The 25,083-nt window shown below is 39.6% G+C and overlaps 1 protein-coding gene across 1 annotated transcript in view; it reads left to right on the top strand.

The window, feature by feature from the left end:
* The window catches only part of si:ch211-278j3.3 (E3 ubiquitin-protein ligase RNF19B), a 46,144-nt gene extending 22,190 nt beyond the window's left edge, over positions 1-23,954 (top strand). The window contains exons 3-12 of the mRNA XM_059355654.1: positions 3,315-3,598; positions 3,758-3,937; positions 5,365-5,855; positions 11,721-11,926; positions 12,051-12,198; positions 14,869-15,031; positions 16,083-16,197; positions 19,984-20,115; positions 20,540-20,810; positions 22,037-23,954. Of these exons, the coding sequence (XP_059211637.1) occupies positions 3,785-3,937; positions 5,365-5,855; positions 11,721-11,926; positions 12,051-12,198; positions 14,869-15,031; positions 16,083-16,197; positions 19,984-20,115; positions 20,540-20,810; positions 22,037-22,319 (1,962 nt within the window). The 5' untranslated portion in view covers positions 3,315-3,598; positions 3,758-3,784 and the 3' untranslated portion in view covers positions 22,320-23,954. The remainder of the gene's footprint in view (positions 1-3,314; positions 3,599-3,757; positions 3,938-5,364; positions 5,856-11,720; positions 11,927-12,050; positions 12,199-14,868; positions 15,032-16,082; positions 16,198-19,983; positions 20,116-20,539; positions 20,811-22,036) is intronic.
* Positions 23,955-25,083: the final 1,129 nt, after the last annotated feature.

Genomic DNA, 25,083 nt, shown 5'->3' with positions numbered 1-25,083 from the left:
GGAAATGGATACCAGGAAGAGCAGAGGCAAAACTCTTGGTTAGGGACAGAAGGCTGAGGTAATTACTGGGGTTTTGTCAGAGAAGGTGAGTCAGATGCAGGCAGGGTCGGCAACAGGAAATCAGTAACAACAAATTTGGTGAACAATCTGGCAGTGAGTGTGTGTGAGGCAGGAGTTTACATGGTGGCTTGATTAGTGATTAGGCAGCTGGATGAGCAGGTGAAGGGAGTTTGGCTGATGAGGTGGGAGTGGCCAGCAGGTTGAGTGGAAAATACTGGGAGAGTGAGAACTGGAGGAATGAGCAGGATAGTGTGGAGCTAAACTGTGACATAAAGGCTGCGTTCAGACTGCAGGCGAATCTGATTCAAATCAGATTCCTACTCAAATCTGATTTTTAGGGCTGACTGTCCACACTATTTTTAGCAAGTGTCCAAATCGGATATGGCTCTGTTCAGACTAGGCCACATTATCGACTGATCTGACAGGTTGCTATCGTAACGGCGTCAGAGCGGCTGCCGGTGGACACCTCGTCTCCGCGCTGCCGGCGCTACGTGTGTTTGGAGCGGTTCAGACTGAGACGCATCTGTCCAAATGCGATTTGAAACTACCTCCCGAAGGTGGTTTCGATCCGGTGCGCAAAAATCGGATTTCATGTGATTTGTGACTGTTCAGACTTCAAAAGAGCCATCCAGTTCCAATCTGGATGGGCTAAAAATCAGATTTTGGCTGGCAGTCTGAACGCGGCCATAGAGACCCAAACTGTTTTCTTTACCAGGCTGTAAACATGTTTATTTCTGCTGTAAAGTTGGGCATTTTAACATGTGGTGGTCTATGAAGATGGACTCACTTTTGGAGCCAGTGGCAATTTGAGGAACTGCAGTTTTTGTCACTTCACCTTTAGCTTAATTTTTCAGCCCCGAAGGTTGTTGCTTGGCACCAATTCCTGCATAGCATGCCTTTAACAAATTTTAAACCATCATTTTCCATCATTGTTCTGTTTTTTCTCAGCAAAGGAAGCAGTGTTAAGAGTTGTATGCATACTGTAGCTGTGACTTTGTCATTGAATCCTCCGTGTTGTCTGCCTGTGTTAAACAAAAACATCTGAATGTGTTCACAAACAGCTCCCATCAAGCCTGTTCATATTGCACTAGTTTTCCGGAAGAAGACCAGGACAAATTTTCTTTATTTTTAAAGCACTTCCTAGAAGTTCCTTTGTTAGAGGATCTTTAGATTTGGTCATGGATGTTTAAAATAAGAATTCCAGCATACAAAAAAACATTAACAAAACATTACAAAAATTGCTGTTTGCAATGTCCCGTGCATTTCAGTGCCGGTTTTGTTATTTTATGGCATATTGGTCAATCATATCTCAGCAAAACGCAGAGCTAGAGTGGAATGCATCTAAAATATCAACAGTAATCATCGGTTTATGGTGCCAACTTTTCAAAGGGCAAGACTGTCTTCTCTTTAAATTACCATAGTGTATATAATGATGTGCTGCCGCGAGAACAGCATGCTATTCATGTCGATTTGAACATATCCACAGGACTAGAATATAAATACAACTCTAACTCCCAGTCTCTATGCAAGAAGGCAGGTTAGGCACTGCAGTGTTACATAAATCCAGACTCCCTGTTAAAAGAATGATGAAGCGTATAGCTCCTGTAGCCATACCCTGCCTGTAGACATTACAATTAATTTGATATTTTTAAAAAAAGAATAATTTTCATGGATTTTACTTTAGAGAAGATGAAACAGGTTAATATCTTTAAACAGATGATAATCAATCATGATATCATATTTAATGCCGTAATCCATGGTCCGACTTGACGTAGTGTCGATATGGAGACAGGGATTTTAATTGGTCTGGGGTTGCATGAATCACCTCATGCTCTCTTTGCTCTCTGGGCCTGATTATGAAAGCTCGCTGCTGCCTAATGGAGACAGAATGAGTTGTCTGTGCTGTCTATCACTGCCTCTCCTCTGTCTCCCCTCCATCTCCCCCGATCCTTTCTGTCAAACCAGTCACAACTCTCTCGTCCATCTGCTCTTTGTGTCTCATAGCCGTGACCTTATTGCTCTTGTCTGAGACTGTGTTGCAGAGACCCGAACTCCTCAGTGTCTTTTCAGTTTGAATTTTTACCACATAAATGACTCTCAGGGGATTTCAAATAGAGAGTCAGGAGTGAAATGACACAGCTTATATTTAAAAATACTATTTTTGTGACATTATTGAAAGGTCAGATTTGAAGTTCGGGGTGTTGTGTCTGCAGGTTGTTAGTGATAAAGAGCACACTGTTGAATACATAATACGTGTTGTTTTCATATGGGGTAATTTTGCAGTAATTAAATATGAATAGGATGCTAATGATGATAAAAATACAACAAATTCATCATGGCACACATTTGGCTATATATGTTTTTTGTTTGCTGTTGTTGTTCATTATAATAGGATTCTGATTTTGCAGCCAGAAGGGAAAAAAGTACATAGTTAACATTTATATTCATGTGCATGGGGTTCACAGAGAGGTTTGCTACATCAAAAATGTTCAAAAGAGTATGAAAGTTCAATTACAGTACAAATCAAAGTAAGATGATTGCACTGTAAATACCATCGATTTATAACATTTTTTTAATCACTTTTACTGTTACTTTTTATGACTCAGATGTAAATGGCTTTGATGTGACCCCTTAAAAAAAGAAAATTATAATTGCAACCTTTTGTCACCAGTTACATTATGTTGACCAATGTGACCAGTTGAACCCAAATGCTAACCTCTGGGCCCAAAAACTGAAGCCAGTATGGATGTGTATGGATTGTATAGAAATCAATGAGAAAATTAAACTACTTCTTACTTAATTATTACCCCAGTAAACATTTTCCTGATGAGTTTATGGCTTCAATCACTAATTTCAAGTCTTCTTCAATACAGCATGATGTTTTTGTAAATTATGGTCCCATTTCATGTAAAATAAAGTAGGGGTATGCTTTATGGCGGGGTTACTTTGTAATTGATAAGTTGCTACTACGGTGCACTGTGTGCATTTAGATAGCTGTGACCTTGTTTTGTTCTTGTCCTGTTTTCAAAGGTGAAAAAGTTACTTGGAAAAGAAATGATCCTGGCAAAACTTTTTTTTATTTTCACTTTCACAAAACTTTTTCCACCTGCTCATAAAACATAAAAAAGGAGGGGCAGTTTGGATCAGAAATTTTTTTTTTTCTTTTTTTTTTGTCTCTTGGGCTTCTGTAGAATGCATATCCAATCATTTCTGATTCACTGTAATTTAGTCATGATTGTTGTGTTTGTTTCCAGGGTAAAAGACTGCAAGCAGTGAAGGGGAGGCCAGATGAAGGACAGTTGGCCAGTTCAGGACTAGCTCCGAAGGAACTGCAGTGGACGAGGTGGAGGAAGAGGAGGAGGGAAAGAAGACTGAAGAGACACAAAATAAATCACATGACCAGGCCTCGGAAAGGCGCCAAATTAGTGATGTTCCCCTCGGGCAGGGATTACCTCCTCCCCGTCGTCTACCTCTCCATCTCTCCCGCTCTTCTTCCCTCGCGCAGCAGAGCAGCCATCCAGCTGCAAGACTCTGAGCCGTGAGAGCTCGCTGTGCACACCCACCCACACAAACTCATACACACTCACACCCACTCTCTCTCTCTCTCTCTCTCTCTCTCTCTCTCTCTGTCTCTCACACACACTCTCACACACACACGTTTGCATCCTGCTCATGGTCGTTGGCCTGTCCTCCTCAGCTGCTGCTCCTGCTCTAGTCATAGACCATGAAGAGGCCCAAGCAGCAGACGGGGCCGCTGAGCTTCCTGAACTTCTTCAGCAGGAAGCCCAAATCGGAGCCAAAGCCCGAGAGGCCCGTGGAAGCCTGGCCCAGAGAGGAGGTGGCCATCACCCTGACACCGAGCGAGCACCCAGAGCAGGTGAGACGAAACAAACTATCACATATCTGTCGTATTATTTTTCCTGGTTTTGTTTTGGTTGCTGGAAGAGTTTTAGTCAATCAGTTCTTGGTCACACTTTATAATAATCATCACTATTAAATGGTTAATGAATACTTAATCAAACTTAAGTTATTAATCATTTTTTATGATATATGATAGTTTATCTTTGCGGTGATCATAAATTTTGTTATTTGTAAAAAAGTTTCAGAAATCCTTTGTAAAAAATCTGTAGACATTACATACACAGATGGACCATATTTTTGTAACTTTGTTAATGCTTAATTATTCATTCGTAAACCGTCTATAGATATTTTTTAGACAGATAATTAATATTTTCTCAATGGTTAATCATTTTTCGGGAAAAATCTATAAAAAATATTTTGACTGCTGTTTGAAGTTGCAACTAATATTTACAATTATTTGTCAACCATTAATCTATAGTTTATGTTTAGAGAGTTCAAGTAACATTCATATAGCCCCATTTAATGTTTTATTGGTGCTCTTTGAAAGAGATTATTTGTGTACCATTAATATCTTTCCAAATTATATGTGTAGACGCTTTACAAAATATTAATTTCCTGTTCAACAAGGTATTTTAATTATCAGTTAAACTTTGTAATAATCCTCCAAAAATGTTTATAGACATCTAATAAATCATGTGGTAATCGTTAACTAAAATATATGAAACTGCATTAACTGTAATAACTATTAAACATAATTATCATTTTATGGATTGTTCCTAGTAAAATAAATATTGACTAAGGTTTACCTAACTATCAGTTTACCACTCGTTAATGATGGAAATTATAAAGTTTTTCATAAAAAAGTTTGACCTTGGTTTTTATGTGCTGAAGTTTGTGCTTTAGTTCTTTAACACGTCTACTTTTTAAATTTAAAATAAAAATGTAGTGATGTGTGATGTTTTTATTCCTCTCTCACTGATGATTTTAGCAATATGATCATTATAAATTGTACTCATTAAGCATATGTAGAGATACAGAAAGTCTAGATTTGTTGATGAGTCAAACTGTCTAACAAAAGACAGAAGAAGCAGAAGAGAGGCTGTAGATCATTAACTTTGGATGTATTAGCTTCTGCTTGCTTCTCCCTCCTTCTCCCATACTGTTATAGCCCAAATCCATTAGAGTGTTTATTTAATTAATTGGTAATTTTGACAAAATTATGTTGCCAAGAAACCAACTACATCGAGTGTCCTCCTACATGCACACGTAGCAATACTGATGTCCACGAGAAATGTCAAGATGTTTCCTTTGCTTTCATCTATTTTTTTAAAATAAACAATTTTTGTCAACAGCAGCAGAATGGCATCTTGCTTGTCACCCTGAGAATATTTTTAATGTACATGATTGAATTTGGTGAATCGGCAGCTCTGTAACTGTTCACAGGACCACAGCCTCACAGCAGAAGAGGCTGGAGGAGAAAGAGGAGAAGGAGGAGGTCCAGCACCGGCGGCAGCAGCAGCGGCGGCGGCAGAGGTAAGCGAGGATGGTGCCGCCACAGCTGAGTGCGTGGGCGGGGCCAGCAGCGGCTCCACTGGCGTCCTGTCCCTCTCCTCGTCGAGCCAGGAACAGCTATTGGATGAACACCTGGAGGAGTGCCCACTGTGCCTGCTCAGTCAACCGCGCTGCCACTTCCCACGACTCACCTCCTGCTCCCACCGAACATGCTCCGACTGCCTCCGCCAGTACCTGCGCATCGAGATATCGGAGAGCCGGGTGGGCATCGCGTGCCCGCAGTGCCCCGAAACGCTGGCGCCCCTGGACGTCCGTGCCATCCTGGATGACCGGGCGCTGCTGGAGCGGTTTGAGGAGTACCAATTGAGGCGTTTTCTGGCTGCTGATCCAGATACACGCTGGTGCCCTGCGCCTGACTGCAGGTGAGAATCAAATCACCACAAAATCTACAAGATTTTTCACACATATACAGTTTTGGTCTGTGCTGAACGGGTTGATCTAGATTTCACGTTTGTGGTGTCAAAAATGTGAGAAACCAAGCAGGTTAAAAATCCAACACTATCTGTTTCCTTAACTTCTGGTCTCAGTTAACGTAAGTCTCTGTATAGAGCAAACATATTTTTGTAGGCCAACCGGGAAACTAGCATCACCATGGAACCTATTGAGCATTAGCCTGTGGGATTTTTGCATTGCAAAATAAGCTCTGTGGCAAACACACGATTCTGATGCTAACAGGTTTTGTTCAGCAGGAAGTTTGAAAAGTAATGCAGCTGACAGAAGTAACAAGCTAACGTTATTCTACATCGAACTACACCACGCAGAACTTCAACGTCACTACCAGTACACCACTTCAGATGGTCTCCTACAAGCTTGCCTAATAAATTGCTTATTAACCTAATCTACTATCTAAAAGAGTTTGCAAGAACACTGAAAAACACATCTAGAGGCTGTGAGGCGGAATAGTGAGAGTTCCTGTCCGTGTACTTGTTAGCCTTTTTAAGGACACATAAAAACTTCAGAATTCACAAGTGGGGGTATTTACTAACATATTTTATGTCGTACAACAAAACCTGAACATCTCTTAAGCTTGTGTTAACCATAGACCTTATTTCAGACATCTAACCAAAAGCCCATTCAAAATCCTCATTGAGTTTGAGAGGTTAGACCCCAGGTTGCTAAATTGCTAACTTACTTCCAGGTCTAAGAACTCATTCCTGTGACGCTCGATGGGGCAGTTGCTTGAAATTCCTGTCACTTTTCGGCTCACAGAGCTTAATGTGGTAGTGTTTGATTCCATAGTAACATACATTTTCCTACCTTTTGACTGGGAAAAGTTTTCTAGAAAATTTTCAGGCGATTTTACAGCTCCTTCCCACTCAAGCATTCAGTCCCATACAAACCATTATAATGTCTGGAATGATCTGAAAAACACATAGCACGTTGTTGTGGCAATTTTGACAACTGCACTAACTTAATGGGTGAGCTGGCCAAACACAAAGCACTCAATACTCTGTTCAGCAAGTTTTATTAGCACATTCGTATTCCATACACCGCACAATCCCGAATGGCTCTTTCACAGTACAACAAAGTCCCGTACACTGCTCGACTTATATCTGTTGTATTTCCCAGCATTGATTCTTCAACAAGTCTCAATGTGGCCCTATCTTCCTGCCCTATACATGACATCAGGACAGAGCCCCCTGATCTACATGTTCCCCTCTCTCATGGTGTTATCAGAGTTAAGTTCACAGAGTGAGTTCCCACAATGCCTTGCGTCTTGAATATCAAGTAGGTCCCCGCCTACTTAATGTCCCACCATGCAGGAAACACCAAATTTCCTTCACAACGTAAACTATGATGTTGTGAAAACCTTGCTAGCTATCAAAATACTCATTTGTCTCAATAAAGTCCCAAGTCTCCTGCACATTGCACACACTAGAAACGTTTAGTCTTCATTTCAATGTGAACTTCCTTTTGGAATATAGATGGTGAACTCGTTAAGATAATTTGATAAGGAAGCTGAAGAGGCGTGAATAATAAAAATAAATGCCTTCTCTTTTGTCTCAACTTGTTGAAAAATGTACTTTTCCATTGACATCATGAGGCACACAGCAGCAATTCACAGTACTGTAATTACCTTAAGAAGAAAAGACAGCCTTAATTCAACATTACAATATGGCAGCTCTTGTAAAGACCCTGTCATCCCACCACCAGCTTTATGTTGTAAAACACAAGACGTGGAGCAGTTTTTCACTGTCAGAATGATTGACTGAGCTTTGAAAAGATTAACTGACAACAAAGTGAAAGCTCAATTCGAGCTTTACATGCATCCAAGGCTGTTAAAAGTTTGATGCAACCAAAATATTTTTCAGATCCTGAAACAGAGCAGACTGGTAATGAACGATGAAGCAGGTCTCTTTCCATTTTGTATCTACAACCCATCAAGTATCTATGTAAATGTGGGACTTAGTGTAGTAAAACCAAATTCATTAAAGGAGTTAAAGTAATTAACCTTTGATCCTTTACCAGTCTGCCCCCATTTTCTTAGGGGGATGGGGGGCAAGATATGTTCAGGGGGAGATAGCAGGTCAACAGTAGATGCCACATAGAAATGTTATACATCATCTGAATTTAGTGTTTAGTGTATAAGGGTATCAGTCACACTCACCGGCCACTTTTTACTCAGGGTTTGAGATGTTGTGTGTTCAGAGATGGTCTTCTGTATACCTTGATTTTAACAAGTGGTTATTTGAGATACTGTTGCCTTTCCATCATATCCAACCAGTCTGACCATTCTCCTTTGACCTCCGGCATCAACTGTAACTCACTCACTGTAACTCACTGGATATTTTGTTTCTTTTTCGGACCATTCCCTGTGAACTCTAGAGATGGTTGTGTGTGAAAATCCCAGTAGATCAGCAGTTTGTGAAATACTCAAACCAACAACCATGCCATGTTCAAAGTCATGTAAAGCACCTTTCTTCTCCATTCTTATGCTTGCTTTGAACTTCATTTAAATTAATTCAACCTATTTGCTTCAACAAGTAGTTGCAAGTGTACCTTATAAAGTGGCTGGAGAATGTTAATGTTAATACCATTACACAGATTAGGTGCAAAATCTAACCTTTTTTGCACCACTCAAGTATTGATTTAAAAAAATCTCTGCTGGTATAAGAAAAACAGGCATTTTTCGGCAATTGAATAGCAATTATTTTACTTGTGAAACCCCCTTATTGTCAGTAACAGTATGTAGGCAGAGCCCGCCTTCAGGCAGTCCAATGATTATCAGCTTACTACAATAACACTTACATTGCACATAGTTATTGATGATCTGTCTGGCATTTGTGGGACCATTTTACTTTTCTGTTTCCCTGAGGATAACTGGCTAAAATGTGACTTCCATCATGCCACATAGAGGTGTTTAACACACAGCTACAATGTCATTTCATTGCAAAGTCGATCAAAGGCATCATCATTAATCATACAGGGAGAAAGCCACTGCGGAAAAGTTTTTCCCTCATTGACAGCTGCCTCAATAGACGACAATGCAGTGCAACCGCAAGACATGTTCTGTGTTAACTCGTCTCTGTTGCTGTTGTTCACAACATGTGCAGACACTGATCCGTGGCTGGATCATCTTAATGTTCGCAGAGGGGTAACAGGATAGGGCTGCTGATGGGAAATCATGTGTTTGTGCATTCAGTGAATATTTGTGGTTAAAAGCACGTATGCACCAGGGTTCAGGACTCAGTGGTAGACTGTCTGTCTCCCCGGCTGGCGGGGCTCACAGCCTGGCCGTGATGAATGAGCGGAGCAAAAATCAATACGCCGATCTGTCTGATGCTGTGGTGAATTAAATATAACTCAGAGAAACAAGATCAGATTTCTAAACTATCTTCAACAAATCTGCAGAATTATGAGTTCCGCATATTGGAAGCTGTTTACAAGTGGAGGTCAGTGTCAGTTTTACATGTGAAATGACCAATAGTTCCCACATAGAAGCGCCTTTGAAGGGGTGACCCATTATGTAAACTGGTCACAGTTATAGTTTGTGTATTCCCATGCTCCCAACATACACACATTCCTGGAGGTCTTAGGGACAGAAGCTTAGCTGGAGATTATGCCGGCTCTGAAAAAGTGTGGCAAAATGTGGTGCTGTGTGTGCATACACACGCTTGTATCTCTGTGAGCACATTTTGCTGCATATGTGATGCTCCTGTAGGTGGTTTCAAATGAGATGCGGCAAGGGATCTTTTATCATGCATAGATAGAATCAGTGTGACAAGTATTTCAAATGGAAACCTCTGTGCTTGTGTTCATATCAGATTCTATTATTTTTATCTAATATTACGACACTCTGACATTTGAGGGAGGATTTTTTTTTTTATATGGCCCAAAAATAAGCATGTGGTTTGTTTTTCTGAGCAGCAAGTGTACATTAACTCCTCAGTTTACTTGGTGTTAGCTGCAAGGCCTCTACTCAGATTGATCTTAACATAGATAAAGAACATTTGTGTTTGAACTTGCAAACATATGTCAATTTACCATACCATTATCTCAGTATAAATTATGTACTTTAAGATTTTTCTTGTAAACAAACAAAATTAAGTTTACATTCAGTTTTTTCCCACCAATATGAGTTGTATACTTTAGGCTTAACAAATGTGTTAAATGCATTTCCTTTCTCATAAAACATTGGCGTCGCTGATTCTTTTTACATACTTTAAGAATTTATTTACGTCTGTGAAAAGATTTTCTTTCCATTTGCTGTCAGACTGTGATGCTTCTGTGGGAAACAAGTCATGCATGTGCACAAGATGCAAACTGATGTGGAAACGTTAGACCCTCTAGCACACATACACTGACAATGGACTTATGGGGCATCGTGTTTCCAGAATTTAAACTTTTTAAATTAAAAATATTTACATATTTATAGATTCTGATACAAAATTATTACTCAAAGCAGAATATATTTAGATGTCTTTAAACATGTCTTGGGGGGTCTTTAAAAATTAATATATGTACAGTGTATAAAAGGATGTGTTTTTCAAAAGGCTTTGGGAAAACTTTGATCCATCTATGATCTAATAAATGTGCAAGAAATAAAGTGCAGCAGATTCAATCGATTTGAATGTTGTAAGCTGTTGCTGTTTGTCAGAACCTCTTTAAACGTGTTTGCATGACAAAGTGTATACAGGGGTTTAATGTCCAAATAATCCAATTATTTCTGCTTTCTTTGATAAAGCCATTCACCGATTCTTGGAAATGTTTTTATGCATGAGCAGGGCCACGCTAGCTTTGTTGTTCATGCAAAAGGGTTTGACTTGAGACAGAAGTAGTTTAAATCTCATCTGACACTGAAAGTGGGATCCAAGCAGCGGTCTAATTATCCTCTTATGTGTGTGTAGCCCTCAGCCTGTCTGATTCATCTACCTTTCTGACAAACCTGAAAACCACATAAGGCTGGAGAAGCCAAAGGAAAAGGCCTGGAGCTTTTTAAATACTTCACAGCAGAGCAGTACTGCCAGGATCCAAGAGGCCCCACAGATCACTCACAGATACTTTCAGTTGTATTAGATCATTCATCACATGAAGTCTTGAATATTAAAATGTATGTCAGCATCTCCTCTGAGGAGTGATGTTAGGTCCACAGGTGCCAAGCTTCTTTTTACCATCATAATGACTCCTCAAGATATGGACTTATTGGACTTATTTCTCAGTGAATCCAAACTAACCAAAGTCACACAATAACCCAAAATAACTAACCGACCGAGGCAGCGGTAGACCAGGAACTCCTGTGTTCTGTGAGCTAAAATTACTGTTTTTGTCAATGGAGTCTGGTTGCTTTGACAAGCACATAACAGCTAGATAACAGCTTCAGTTCCGTCTGTGTGAACTCAAACAGGGCTTTCTAACGGCACGGTAAAGTGGTGAAAATATTCTAAATAATGCATACACTTAAATTGATATCGATTTTTTTTAGGTGGTTAAAATACACTTGCTGCTGCCCCTGTCCACAACAGTACATTGCTTAGCTTCTGTGCTGGTCCTCAAGCCTGCTTCTCCAAACTGGGGGCATGCAGACCAACAACTACTATAAGTAATACACTGATCAAGGCCAAGTACCTCATACAACACCACTTTAGAAAATTCAAACTATCTCTTTAAACCTCCCACTCATGGGATGCTGTGGTATAGTTTAATAAGAATCCCCTCTTCAGGGATCAATCAGCATATTAATGATGTCCACTCTTTGGTTATTATCTGTAGTCTCTCTCACTCCTCAGCTATGCAGTGATCGCTTACGGCTGTGCAGAGTGTCCAAAGCTGAGCTGTGGCCGTGAGGGATGTGACACAGAGTTCTGCTACCACTGTCGGCAGCTATGGCATCCCAACCAGACGTGTGACCAGGCCCGGCGTCAGCGAGCCCGCCACACATCAGGCGGCAATGATGCCTCCACGCTGTACGTCTTCAATGAAGAACCTGGAGGAGGTGAGAGTAGCAGCTGCTTGTTTTTTGTCTTTATTCCAAATCTTTTGACACTCGAGGATTTTTTTCCTCCTGGATGAATGAATATTATGCGGACACCCCTCACACATTTACCGCTTTGCTGAAGATGCAGAGGAGATCAAAGCGTGCCCTCGATGCGGTGCCTACATCATGAAGACCAACGATGGCAGCTGTAACCGTATGAACTGCACTGTGTGTGCCTGTCAGTTCTGCTGGCTGTGTATGCAGGAGATCACCGATGTGCACTACCTCAGGTACTCAGTTCTTACACAGTTCATGAACACATTAACACACCAATCCAAATACCCACATCTAACTAAACAGTGGTATTTTATCTACCATACCGTCTGAGAGAACAGACATTACACAGTTAGGTGACTGACAGTTAATCAACACCGTTCAAATCATTTATCAAGTAAAAAGGCTGAACATGGATTGGTTTCAGCTCCCTAAATGTGAGGCATATATTTTGTTTTTGGTCAAAACCAAAGTCTGTTTAAAAGACGTAGACATTAGCCGCGTTTGCGTTTAAGTCAAATCAGATTTTGAAGCAAAATTTTGAAATGTTGCATAAAAGAAAATGCAAATTAGAGACTTTTCCATCAACTGAAGAATTAACAGATCGAATAAACAAAGCTACATAAATGTACTTTGGTCAGAAGATGGCAGTGTAAACAGTAGTGGAAGAAGAGATTATGCGAGGAAGAAAACAGAAGAAGAAGAGATTGAGCAAGAAAGAAAAAATAATTAAAACTTAGGTTGCTAATCAGACAACCTTGGCCACCCACAAGAGAATAGTCTTCAGGAAAAAAAAGTCTTCAGGAATTAGATTAAAATGGGCAACTTAAAGTTGTTCTTTCATGTCAGCTCATCAGTCAAGTGTTAGCTATGTTAGAACTTATTTGGAAAAATCTTTTTCATCTCCTGTTTAATGAATTAACTATTTTTTTGAAAAAGACATAAACCACCTCAAGCGAGTGTAAAAACTTTTATGCACATTTAAAGAAAAAAAAATCTAGAATTTTGGTGTTTCCATCAAGCTTTTCTAATTCAAATCTTTAAAAATGCACATAGAAATTTGATGATGGAAAAACGGCTATAGCCCTGTGTCTTAAAGGTGAAGACATTGTGGAAGTTCCTTAAACCTGCATTCTCTCTAATTCTTTCCAGCAGGGGGCGACTCTACTGGCTGAAAAAAGAAGTCCAATTGTATAGAGGTCTATAAAAAATATCTCTACCCCTCACTTAATTTATTACATCAGTAAACATTTAATGACTTAATGACTTTATGGTCTAAGTGGCTAGTTTCAAGTTTTCTTCAATACAACATGATGTTAATTCTATGAATTATGTTCACATTTCTAGTAAAATAGATGATAAAGCAAGGTAAGCTTTAGGGTGGGGCTACTGCCTCTAACCTGATAGACAGACAGATGACCATGATATCAACTTGTCAATCAGGATAGACACAGTAAAACATGGTATATAAAAACAGTTTTCACTATTTTCTGACATTTTATAGACCATACCATACTCATGAAAATAATCATTAGTTGCAGCCCCACAATGATCTTGATGTTTGGGACCTATGCAGTGAAAGTACTGCACAAAAACACAGGAGACAGGGCAGCAGAATTTGATATCAGTCTCACAGCAGCATGAGGTGAGAAAATGATCTGTGGCCCGGGTCCAACTTGTGTAAGACACTAAGGAGCTTCTTCAATTTTTCCTAAAGGACAAAAACTTGAAATGAACTTTACTACAATGAGTACACCTGTGTTTAACACCACGATCCCAGCTGTATGGAAGGCAAAACCAATTAGGAGATAAAAACTGGGCCGGTCAGCAAAGCATGTGCATTATGTCACTGTAGAGGCTTTGCTGCTTTAAACTGCTCGTCTGGGCTTCCATTGATTTTTCCAGTCCTGGAAGGGAGTCACTGCTGACTTGTCATCCATTAATCAGATCTATCTGCCTCCATATTTCCATGCGGCAAAATATGTAACTCAAGCTATAAGACTAGCTAGAAGCTGATCAGCAGTTTAATCCTTCTGCTGGACACGTCCATGTGTTTATCCTTTATTTGTGCCACAGTGTTGATGAATGCATCAGATGAAAAAGAGTCTTTTTACACCTCCTTTTCTCCCCTGTCTCTTCTCCTTTTCTCACCCCTCATCCTCGTCTGTCTGTCACACTATAAATTACGGTGAACGTCCGATAGAAGGGCAAAGCTTTTAGCATCTCACAGCAAACCTCCACTTCAGAGCAACAGAGCACAACTTTAACGTCTCCCCATAATTCCCCTCCACTAAGGCTTTTAGAACCCCAACATGACATTTGCTGCTGTAACACAAACACATGCTTTGAGAAACGGCACAGCCCTAAGGTGCTGTTTGTGTTGCTCACATTGTCACTGCTGCTCTGACAAGTTAATTGCTGCTTGATTAAGACCAAACGGCATTAGTCAGTGTTGTACAGCTCTCCTCGACATTTAAAATTACACCACAACACCGAAGGCTGATAGTGCATTAGAGAAGCATTTTAAGGCAACACTTATTATAGCGAATGTAATATCAAGTGACAAAGTATTGACTCCTCATAAACAGTTTTAAATGACCCCAGCTTTTCCATTTATCTTACAGCAGTGTGACACATAAATGAGTGTTTGAATGGTAGCTATAAATGACTGTAATTGAGAGAGACAGGACAAAGCTGAAATGAAAAACGGAGATGGCAATCCATGCAATAGATCTTCTGACCAAAATCTATTGGACATTGCCGCCCATACAACCACGACGATAATGGCTAAAAATGACATTGTGGCTAAAATTGCAGTATGTTTTAATGTGCACCATTCATTTTGTCCATAATGAGAGTTTGGGCTTGTATGTGATCTCTACTGTTGTGTCTCCTGTGTGTCTCAGTCCCTCAGGATGCACATTCTGGGGGAAGAAGCCATGGTCTCAAACCCGTAAGGTTCTGTGGCAGGTGGGCATGTTGCTCGGAGCGCCGGTGGTCATCTCCCTTATAGCGGGCATCGCCATCCCAGTCATCATTGTGGGCATACCAATCTACATGGGCCGAAAGGTACAAAACAGCCAGTTTTGTCACGTCAAATAACTGGTTTGAATGAATTAGTGCCTGGTTGAGTTTGTGCCGCAAAGACGACAGTAGTGGTGGAAAAATAATTCAGATTCCTTACTTAAGTAAAAGTACTGATAACACACTCAGATTTGAAATTTCTCCACTTCAAGTAAAAGTCCTGCATTAACTTATTGAAGTAAAAGTACAAAAGTATCTGCATCAAAATGTACTTAAACTATCAAAAGTAAAAGTATTTGTTATGCAGAATGGACCCAATCAGATTGTTTTAAATAATTCAATTATACTATTAAATTATTTGTTAGATGTATTTTTGTAAGCAGCATTTTACAGTTGTATAGGTATGGTTCATTTTAACTACTTCATATGCTGTTATGTGGTTTAATAAATAAAAATGCATAATTATTTTGTATTGATCACATGTTTTTCATGTTAAATCTTGACCAGAAAAGTAAATAGTAACTAAAGCTGGCAGCTGAATGTAGTGGAGTAAAAAGTACCATATTTGCCTCAAATTTTAGTGGAGTTGAAGTATAAAGTTACTTAAAATGGAAATACTCAAGTAAAGTACAAGTACCTCAAAAACTTACTTAAGTACAATACCACTGGACAACAATCCAGAATGTGCAAACTGCTGACTAGAATATTTAAAGTGAACAAATTAATATGAACAACTTATTCAGAATCTTCAATAAGATACAGTACTTTCTTAAATATCTGGTTACTTTGAATGTAACAACAGATGTAAAATCAGCTTTTGAACATCATGCAGCTCAGGTGAAAGGTAAACTACTGGCACCTTATGGCAACCAAAGTGTGCACTTAACATCCATTAAGTGTCTTTGTCTTTGTGTCAGAGCTCTGTGGTGATAGCTTGTACAGGTTTCACAGTTTACTTTCCCCATCGTGCATGCTGCGGTGCATGTATTAGTGGACATGAATAAGTGACAGGAATAAGTGGTTGCACAGAATGAGAACAACAAGAAACAAATTAAATTTCCATGATCTAATTTATGTTTTATTTATTGCCTCCCAGGTCCATGGTCGCTGTAAGAAAAACAATATCTCAGGAAGTAAGCACTACTTGACTGTGGCGAGTGGGGTGATGATGTCAGTGTTTGTGTCGCCGGTCATAGCAGCTGTCACTGTGGGTAAGGAACAAACAACAACATGGCTGCCTTCTGTCCTGCACCCTGAGGGGAGTTATTAAAGTGTCAAATGAACTTGTTTTTACAAAAGTAGCAGAAAATTAGTTATAGAAATTGTATTAAAGCAAGTAGATGAGATCTGCACAATATCTTGAAAGTTTTGGTCTGACACCAAAGTGACCTCATATGCTAAATATGGTAATTTAAGGTATTTGCTTTTATTGGAGTAATAAGTAAATTTGAAAACGTCCTTGGCAATAAAAACGATTCTGATTCTGAAATGCATTTCTAATATCTAAGGGCAGTATTAAATTGGAACAGAAAGTCATTAAAGATAAAGAAGATCCATGTGGGTTTGTCCAGCACACTGGCTGCTAGCTGTGGAGTGTCTCGGATAATCCCTTCCATAATAATGAGTAAGACTCTGGGATCAACAAGGGACAGAAATGCCACATCTTTTCACACTCTACTCACAAATTGAACCTTAAATTAAAGAATTGGTTTAACATTTGGGGGGAAAAGCTTATTTGCTTTCTTGTTGAGAGTTAAAAAAGAAAAAACATCTTACACTCTCATATCTGTAGCTTAATATGATGCAGTCAGCTAACTTAGCTTAGCACAAAGTATGTCTGAACAATCACTAATTAAACAAATGGGATTTTAGGGCGTTCCCGCTGGCACACCTGGTGGAGCACATACCACAGAGGGCCAGGCCTCGTAAGCGGGCGGCCCGGGTTCGAGTCCGGCTCGGAGCCCTTTCCCGCATGTCTCCCCCTTTCACTCTAAATATCTCTACTGTAAAGCTACAAAATGCCCAAAAATATATAAAAAAACAAACAAACTGGATTTTATGTGTTAATCAGTCAGCAGTAAGGCACCAATGGGAGGATTTTGTTACCTATTAACAGAACCAAACCACATCAGAGATAATCCCATCTCATTGTAGATTAATTCCTGATAATGGACACCTCAAAGGGCATTATCTTGCTTATATTATGGTAACTTGCCAAAGAAAAAAAATAAGGCCCTTTATTTCGTCTTCATGTGTTTTGCAATTTAAAAAGTTTTTGACAAGCCACAACTCTATTTCCCTTTGACTAACACCTGGAACAGTCATTACTAGGTATGCATCAATTCTGAATTTCTTTGCAGATACTGAACTGTTACTGAACTATATGTATCTAGTGCATCCCTATTCATTACCATACTACCCCTAAATGAAGGCTTTACTGCTCTCCTGTTGCTACTTTTTTAAATACAGGTTGATATTTTGTAGCCAGCACATTCATTTATAATAGTGAGCAAACAGTTCCACTGAAATTAAGTTGTAGGTGTCTATTATCAGAAATAATAGACACCCTGCAGCTAATCAGCAGTGAGTATTCACCCAGACCATAGTATATGCTTAGATAACTCAGATTTACTGCACAAAATTAAAGTGGTATCAACTGGACTGGCAAGAAAGCAAAAAAGGAGATTTCCAAAATTGTCACACTTTTCTTTTAACATGGCTGAACATGCATCCAGGCTTGATCTGGCACAAACTTTTAGTATACAGCCATATGAATCCCAACAGGCTACATTTCGGTATGCAAACACACCACTTGATTCCATCACCACACACACAAAGTGCAAAGCAGCACTTCAATGACTCATGCCACTTCCTACTGTAGGTTATATTCATGTCTGTGACAGAAATCCTTAAGGCTTTAGCAGCTGCTCAGCTTCCTTCTGCAGTGTCATGCCCATCACTGAACCGCACACTGATGGCTCCCCCCTTAGCACACACACACACACACACACACACACACACACACACACACACACACACACACAAATTTAGCCGCACTGTACTTTTCACCCTCATCTCCTGTGTATCTCCCTCTGTGCTTGCATCTCTGTCTCTTCTACGCCCCATAAGTCTCATTTTTCTCTCTGCCACATGTTTTATCGTCTGTCGTCTGTGCTGTGCTCTCATCACACTACAATTTAGTTCTCATATTTGTGGTTTCTATCTTTTTCACTCACACAGACACACATACACATCCTCTAGCATTCACTCTTCTCTTTCTGTGGACTGGTTGGCTGGCAGGCTCATCCTCTTGCCCTGGTTTCACCCTGTCGCTGAGTCAATAGCGCCCCAGTGTTCGTGCTGTGATAATGATGTCCCTTTGTTTCGGCGCCACTCTGTTTTGTGTTCTGAAATTCCTATCTCAATCACAGGTTGCATAATCACACAGAGTAGGGAGGCTGCTGCTCATCGAGTTTGGGGCTTGTTAAAAGTACATTTGTGAAGGTTATGGAGGAGAGTGGGAAGACATCTAACTTGTGAAAATAAAAATGGCTTCATTAGAGTCGTTATACGCTGCTCTATTCTTAAGACCGCCAATAATTTACTATAGTAAACAATTCATCTTTTATTTTATTGTTTGGTCTTAAAATATAATAATACCCAAACATTTCTTGTAAACAAAAATATTTCAAGACTTACAATGAATAAGCTAAACCATGAAGAGGATAATATAAGATTCATGAAGCACATAAGATCAAAGGCATGAAATGAGACCAATAAAATAGCAGCAATAAGCACACCAACAGAACTTATATAAAACAGATATGCAGCAGATCAAGAGGAAAACATAAAATGGATGATTAATGCAAGACCGTGTTCCCTCCAATTAAACGATTTAAAAGCCTGCAAGGAAATAGGTTCCTGAAGGAATATATAAGCCCTGGAGCATTTAAGCAATATTTGGAACAATAAAATTGCATTGATATAGAGGTTGAGATGACAAGAAAGGATTTATAGATCAGTGTGTTCTAGCAACTTTATTGTTTGCAGTGCACAGTGAAGCAGGGGGGACTCCCTCTTGTGTTGGTTTTAGGTAATGTAATAATAATATGATGACAAAACTCTTTAAAGGGGCAATTCACCAGTTTTACATGTTGAAAAACTTTCATTCATTCATTATCTAAACTTGGGTTGTGGGCGGCTGAAGCCAATCCCAGGAAGAGGCACGGTACACACTGGACAGGTCGCCTGATGATCGAATGGCTGACACATAAAGACAAACAATCATTCATGCTCTCAATCACACCTACGGGCATTTTAGAGTCACCAATTAAACCTAAGCTGCACGTCTTTGGACTGTCAGATGAAGCTGGAGGACCCGGAGAGAAGCCACGCTGACACAGGGAGAACATGCAAACTCACTGTGAAGCAAAAGTGTTAACCACTACACCACCGTATAGCCCAATGTCTTTAAACTGCAAGTCCATACATTTTTAGTCACAGGGAGTACTACTCAAGCGCCATCACTCAAGGTATCAGTTAGCCAAAACAAGGTGTGGGTAGGATTACACCTTGTTACTTATTAGAGGAGTCCCATCTTCAAGTATAATGAATTATTTAGAGATTGACAGATCAATGCTGTGTTTGGCCTCATACTTACTTTAAGCGTCATGTTGTTGCAGGGTTTAAATAACCATCTGTGTGTTCTCGTCTGTGGAGTGTGCCAGTTGCCTTTTGTAACTATGGTCAGTGGGTACATTCTAGCATCAACCCCAGTTGCATTATGGGAAGTCTGTAATTCAGTGTCTTTGGTGCCAGACCCATACCTGTGATTAAAAGTCAAGATATTTTATTATTATTTTTTATTTTTTTACCTCCACTGCCTCTGCTGCTTTTGACAATTAAAAAATGTTTGTTATTAAAATGTGATTTGGCAAAAAAGTCTAGTCAATTATTTCTGATAAACATATTTGGATTTTGTTTCTGTTCTCTTGCAGGTGTGGGTGTGCCATTAATGCTGACGTATGTCTATGGGGTTGTGCCGATGTCGCTCTGTAGGAACGGCTGGTGCCGACCACAGAGTGAACCGCCTGAAACACACAAAATCCAATTGGAGGACTTAGCCAGCTGTGAGTATAGAATTTGAAGGTAAAGCTTGAAAATTTGGGAAATGCGGTTATTTGCTTTTTCGTGCAAAGTTAGATGAGAAAATGGATAACACTGTTATTTTTCTATGTTAACCATTTAACTGAAGCCAGGAGGCATTTAGCTTAGCTTATCATATAGACTGTAAGCAAAGAAAACCAGTACAAAGATGTAACGGACACTGCTTGTGTACTGTTCAAACAAACAAGATACTCTGTGTCTGTCTAAGCTAAGCTTCATCTCCAGCTTCAAACAATGAACTAAATACAAGTGAATAACCGTATATCTCAAATATAGAGCTATTACTTTAATAATTGTGTAATTAACTCTTGACTAAAGTACTGGATGCATTGTAATTTTTGCTCCAAAGCGCGACCTGATCTGATGAAGTTTGTACTTCTCTTATAGATCTTCTATTCTCTCATGTAGTCAGTGACCACTGGACGGGTCAGAACAACCCAACGCTCAGTGACACCACCGTCCAGGAAGTCAGAGTCAGTGTACAGGAAGTGGGTGTCCTCCCAAGTACAAGCACCACACCCCCAGAGCTAGATAGCTACGACGAATTGGATGAAGCCACAAAACACCACGGATACACCCAGCAGGACAGCCAATCAGACTGCGAGGTGGTTATTGTGCCTGACAGCAAGCTTAATGACCCACAAGTGCTTCCTTTGAGGTAAAGTTGCCTCAGACTCTCCTCTTTTCAGCTCCTACCCCTCTCTATATGTTTTAAGGCAGTATTTTATGTTAACGGCATGGCTTTAAGGCTTGCAAAATAACTGGTGGTGTGTTCAGTGTGACCACTTTGGTCCAGACTGGAATGTCTCCACTGTGGATTGCCAAGAGATTTGATATAGATATTTCCCTCAGGATTTTTTGTAATAACTTTGGTTATTCCATAACTTGTCATCTAGCATTTTAATTTTTTCCAACATTTTGGTTTATAACCAATGACCTGAGAAACTGATGGCATTCTTTGTGTTCAGTGCTCATTAGCATAGCATGTTAGCATGCTAACACCTCTGAACGTGTAGGCTAAGCTAGTTCCTGCTAAGCATTAGCATGTAAGCATTATCTTTCAATATTTTAGCACTAAGCTCAAAGTGCCCATGTACACTACCCTGTGTGTAGACTGTTAGTCTTGTTCTTCAATTGTTTTTGGAAAATATTTGGCATATAATACTTATGTTTCAAGATCCCCTAAATCTTGTTTTTGTCCCCTAAAGTGTTTGAACTTCACTATACTGACTTTTATCCGTGCACAGTTTATCACTAGAAAGGTGTTTTCACATTCCTCAGCAAAACATTTCTGGAAGAAGACTGTAAACATATAATCCTGCTGTTGATCTATCACATGACTTTAGCTGCATCATCAAGGCATTCTTTGCATGAACTTCTTCAAGTCAGAAACATTTTTAATTACCTGGCTGTAATGGAGGATTGTATCCAAGTACATTTCCTCAAGTACTGTACTTAAGTACAATTTTGAGGTACTTGTACTCCACATATCTAACTTTTTACTTCTACTTTACTACTTTTTGAGGCACAATTTTACACTTTTTACTCCACTACATTTAGCTGCTAGCTTTAGCTACTTTCATGTCACGTTAAACAATTTGCATGTTTACATATTAAACCACATAAAAGTCTATTAAGTAGTTAAAATGAGTCCTACCTGGACAACAGTAAAATGATGCATCAAAAATGCAACAACTACTTTTACTTTTGATACTTTAAGTAGATTTTGATGCTAATACTTTTACTGAAGTAAGTTTTGAATGCAGGACTTTTACTAGTGGAGTAATTCTGTGGTGTGGTATCAATACTTTTAACTGAAGTAAGGGATCTTGCCGCCTGGCAGCTTTATATTGATTTCCTTATGTGTCTCTTCCGTCATCACAGGGAAGGAACCAATATTGAGGTTCGTGTGGAAATTGAGACCCATCCCAGAGGCGCCCGCCAGTCCAGCCTAAGTAGCATCCTGTCTAGCCGAAGCTTGTCGGTGGAGTCCCTGGGACACTCGCAGTCCCAGTCCCAAGACTACCTGTGTGCCTCAGAACTGGAAGAAAGACAAGAGGGGGGAGGAGGAGAAGGAGAGGAGCAGGAGGGAAGAGAGAAACCAGGAGGAGAAGCAGGAGGAGAAGAAGGGACAGCTTACCCAGTCTTTGAAATAGACGGTGTATGAGGTCCTCCAATGCAGGCTTTGTACTTGGTTAAAAGATTAGTCAGGTTTTATGGAAATAAAGAAATCCATGAGCTGACACGTCACTGGATTGACCTGAGAATCGTTGGCCAAGGCCACCTCCTGCTTCCGAGACAGGCCCTCCCACCAGTTGCCTTCTAGCTCCAGCCTCTAAGGAAGACGCGGGTTTTAGAGAGAGCAAATGAAAAAGTGTGTGAGTGTGTGTATGAGACAAATAGCATGAGACTATGACATTAAAAATGGAGGGGGGTAAACTGTAAAGCAGTCAGGATAGCATCCATTACAGAAGTGACTGAGAGCATGTTAGCTGACTAGTTCAGTCTGTTTTTTCTATGTTGTCCTTTCTGAAAGAGACTACCTTACACCCCCTCTATCATAAATCTACTTCATGAAGCCCTCTCTTCTTCAGCTGTACTCTTACACTTCTTTTAGTGACCTCACCTCCCTCTTCCCGCTCCCTTTACAAATAAAGACACAAACCCCACAAGCATGATTTGTTTTATGGGGGCTTAACAACTGCCGTGTCAGCAAGTAAATATCACATTCAAGCCAAGTTGCAAGAAAGTAGGGGTGATTATTTTCTACCCTAAAGAATATCTCCGGTATTTTAAAATGCAGTGGTCACACATGAATTGGAAAACCTAAAACGGACCACGCATGCTGCACTGTCCGATTACTCTTTTGTGAACCAGTTGAAAATGACATCTTGAAACTGTTGGAGCCTGTAACTGTTGTTCTCTATTGGAGTTTAAGGTGCTCTGTGACATTATGGCAGTGATTGAATCGACTGGATTTATTATAAATACCACTAATTATAAATATTAATCTCAAATCCAAAGTCTTCCAGGGAAGCAGACAGGAGGCTATTCACTTCTTAACCGGAGAGGGACACATTGCTTTAGTTTGTAAAGATGCTCATTCTAATGCAGATACTTGCGCGCATTAGCCGCAACAACATGGCAGCAACACTGCAGTCTTTTTCTGGAGAGTCTTAAATTTAAAAGTAGCTGCATGATTTTACTACTTGCTGTGTATCCAGGATAACACATAAACACACACACATATCCACACGCACAGCAGTCAGTGTAGTTGCAGTAGTGTGTGCAGCTGAGAGCATTAAATATAAACTAAAGACCCTCTCAAATGATCACAGAGCACCAAAATTACAACAGCAGCATGCCACCTCAGGCTAAACTCTAATAACCCCTACTAGACGATTTATGAGAATTACATGACTATACATGCTCTGCTTAGCTTCCTGAGTGTGAAATACTTGTGAGAGATGAACTCGGACATGACGTGATAACCTGTGCTGGGTTGTGGAGAGAAATTGAATAAAGATTTCACCATGAAGGACAAAAACACAAGGCATGATTTGTGTCTGTCACAAATTGATTTTTCTTCAGCAGAAGTTCAAGTGGAGTCTGACAAGCTGGTGTGTTTCTTTTATTGTAAAGCTGCACAGTAGAAGTAGACGGGAACATTTGGTATAATGCAAATGTCATATAAAGGTCTATACCGAACTGAGGATGTTGCAGGTTATGGTAATCATCTTAAACCAGTGGTTTCTAATGGGAGCACATCAAGGTTCCCCAGTTCAATATTCTGTTAACACACATTAACCCTCCTATTGGGTCAAATTTGACCGATTTCAAGTTAAAGTATTCCAAGTTATTTATTTTTTATTATTTCAAGTTATAGTATAAATATTATCAAATTAACCCTAACCTCTTTCCTAATCTAATCTGATTGATATAAATAATGATGTCTCCATTTTTTATCTGTTGTTCCTCTTTTGTGTTTCTTTTAAATTGTTTTATTATTCTTATAATTATAATACAAAAATTATAAATTCAGAGCTAAATTATGTTTGTGTGTAGTTCTCCATACAAAAAAAATCCTTACTATTATCTAGACTATGCCCTGTGCCAATGTAATATCATGACTCACAGTCAAGTTCATAGTCCCCTTACCTAGTCCTAACCCTAGCCCAAGTGAAAACAGCTCGGGAACATCTTTTTAAGGTTTTCCTTCTGTGTTTTATAGAGCTAGGGAACACTGGATCCTGGAAACATACGATTCTTTCCGATGTTCCCATTATGTGTCACATATATAAGTCTGGGAGCCACAGGACCCTGGGATCCTAGGAATGAGCCTGTTCACAACCTTTTTGCCTTATAACCTCTTAAATGTGTTCTTGTGACCCTATGTAACTGGCTCCAAATCTAGTTCAACATTAATATATATATATTTTTTAAGTAAAATGATCCAGTAAATTTACCAGTAAACAAAAGAGGTTTGGAGAAACTCAGAAAAGATGAAGCTGAAATGTATATGCGTTTTCTGCTTCTGTGCAGTGGATTGTGAGTCAAAACAGTAAGAAAAGCTTGCTTGCTTGCACATTGCAAAATGTGACCGGATGCAGTATCACATCCTGGTATATTTAGCATACTGCATTTGACATAATGTGTATTGGGACATACTTAATCTTTCCTGGCATACTAAATTGTATTGGTGTTGCATCTATAGTGTGTAGTAAACTACGACTGGTAACAACAACGCTGTAATGACTAGTTGCAATCAATAGAGGGCGCCAACATACAAAAAAATGAAAGCATCTGCCTTAAATGATGCTTAGTTTTATAGTTGTGATAAATTGTGCCAAATTATATTGTCAGGTATTCAGACAGTGTTCTTTTTGTAGCCTAGAAATACAGGAAATGTTGTGAGATGGTTTCCTATGATT

Source organism: Centropristis striata, chromosome 18 (genome assembly GCF_030273125.1).
Source record: "Centropristis striata isolate RG_2023a ecotype Rhode Island chromosome 18, C.striata_1.0, whole genome shotgun sequence".
NCBI lineage: Eukaryota > Metazoa > Chordata > Actinopteri > Perciformes > Serranidae > Centropristis > Centropristis striata.
Note: the sequence above shows the minus strand (reverse complement) of the source record. Positions and strands in the feature narration are given on the sequence as shown.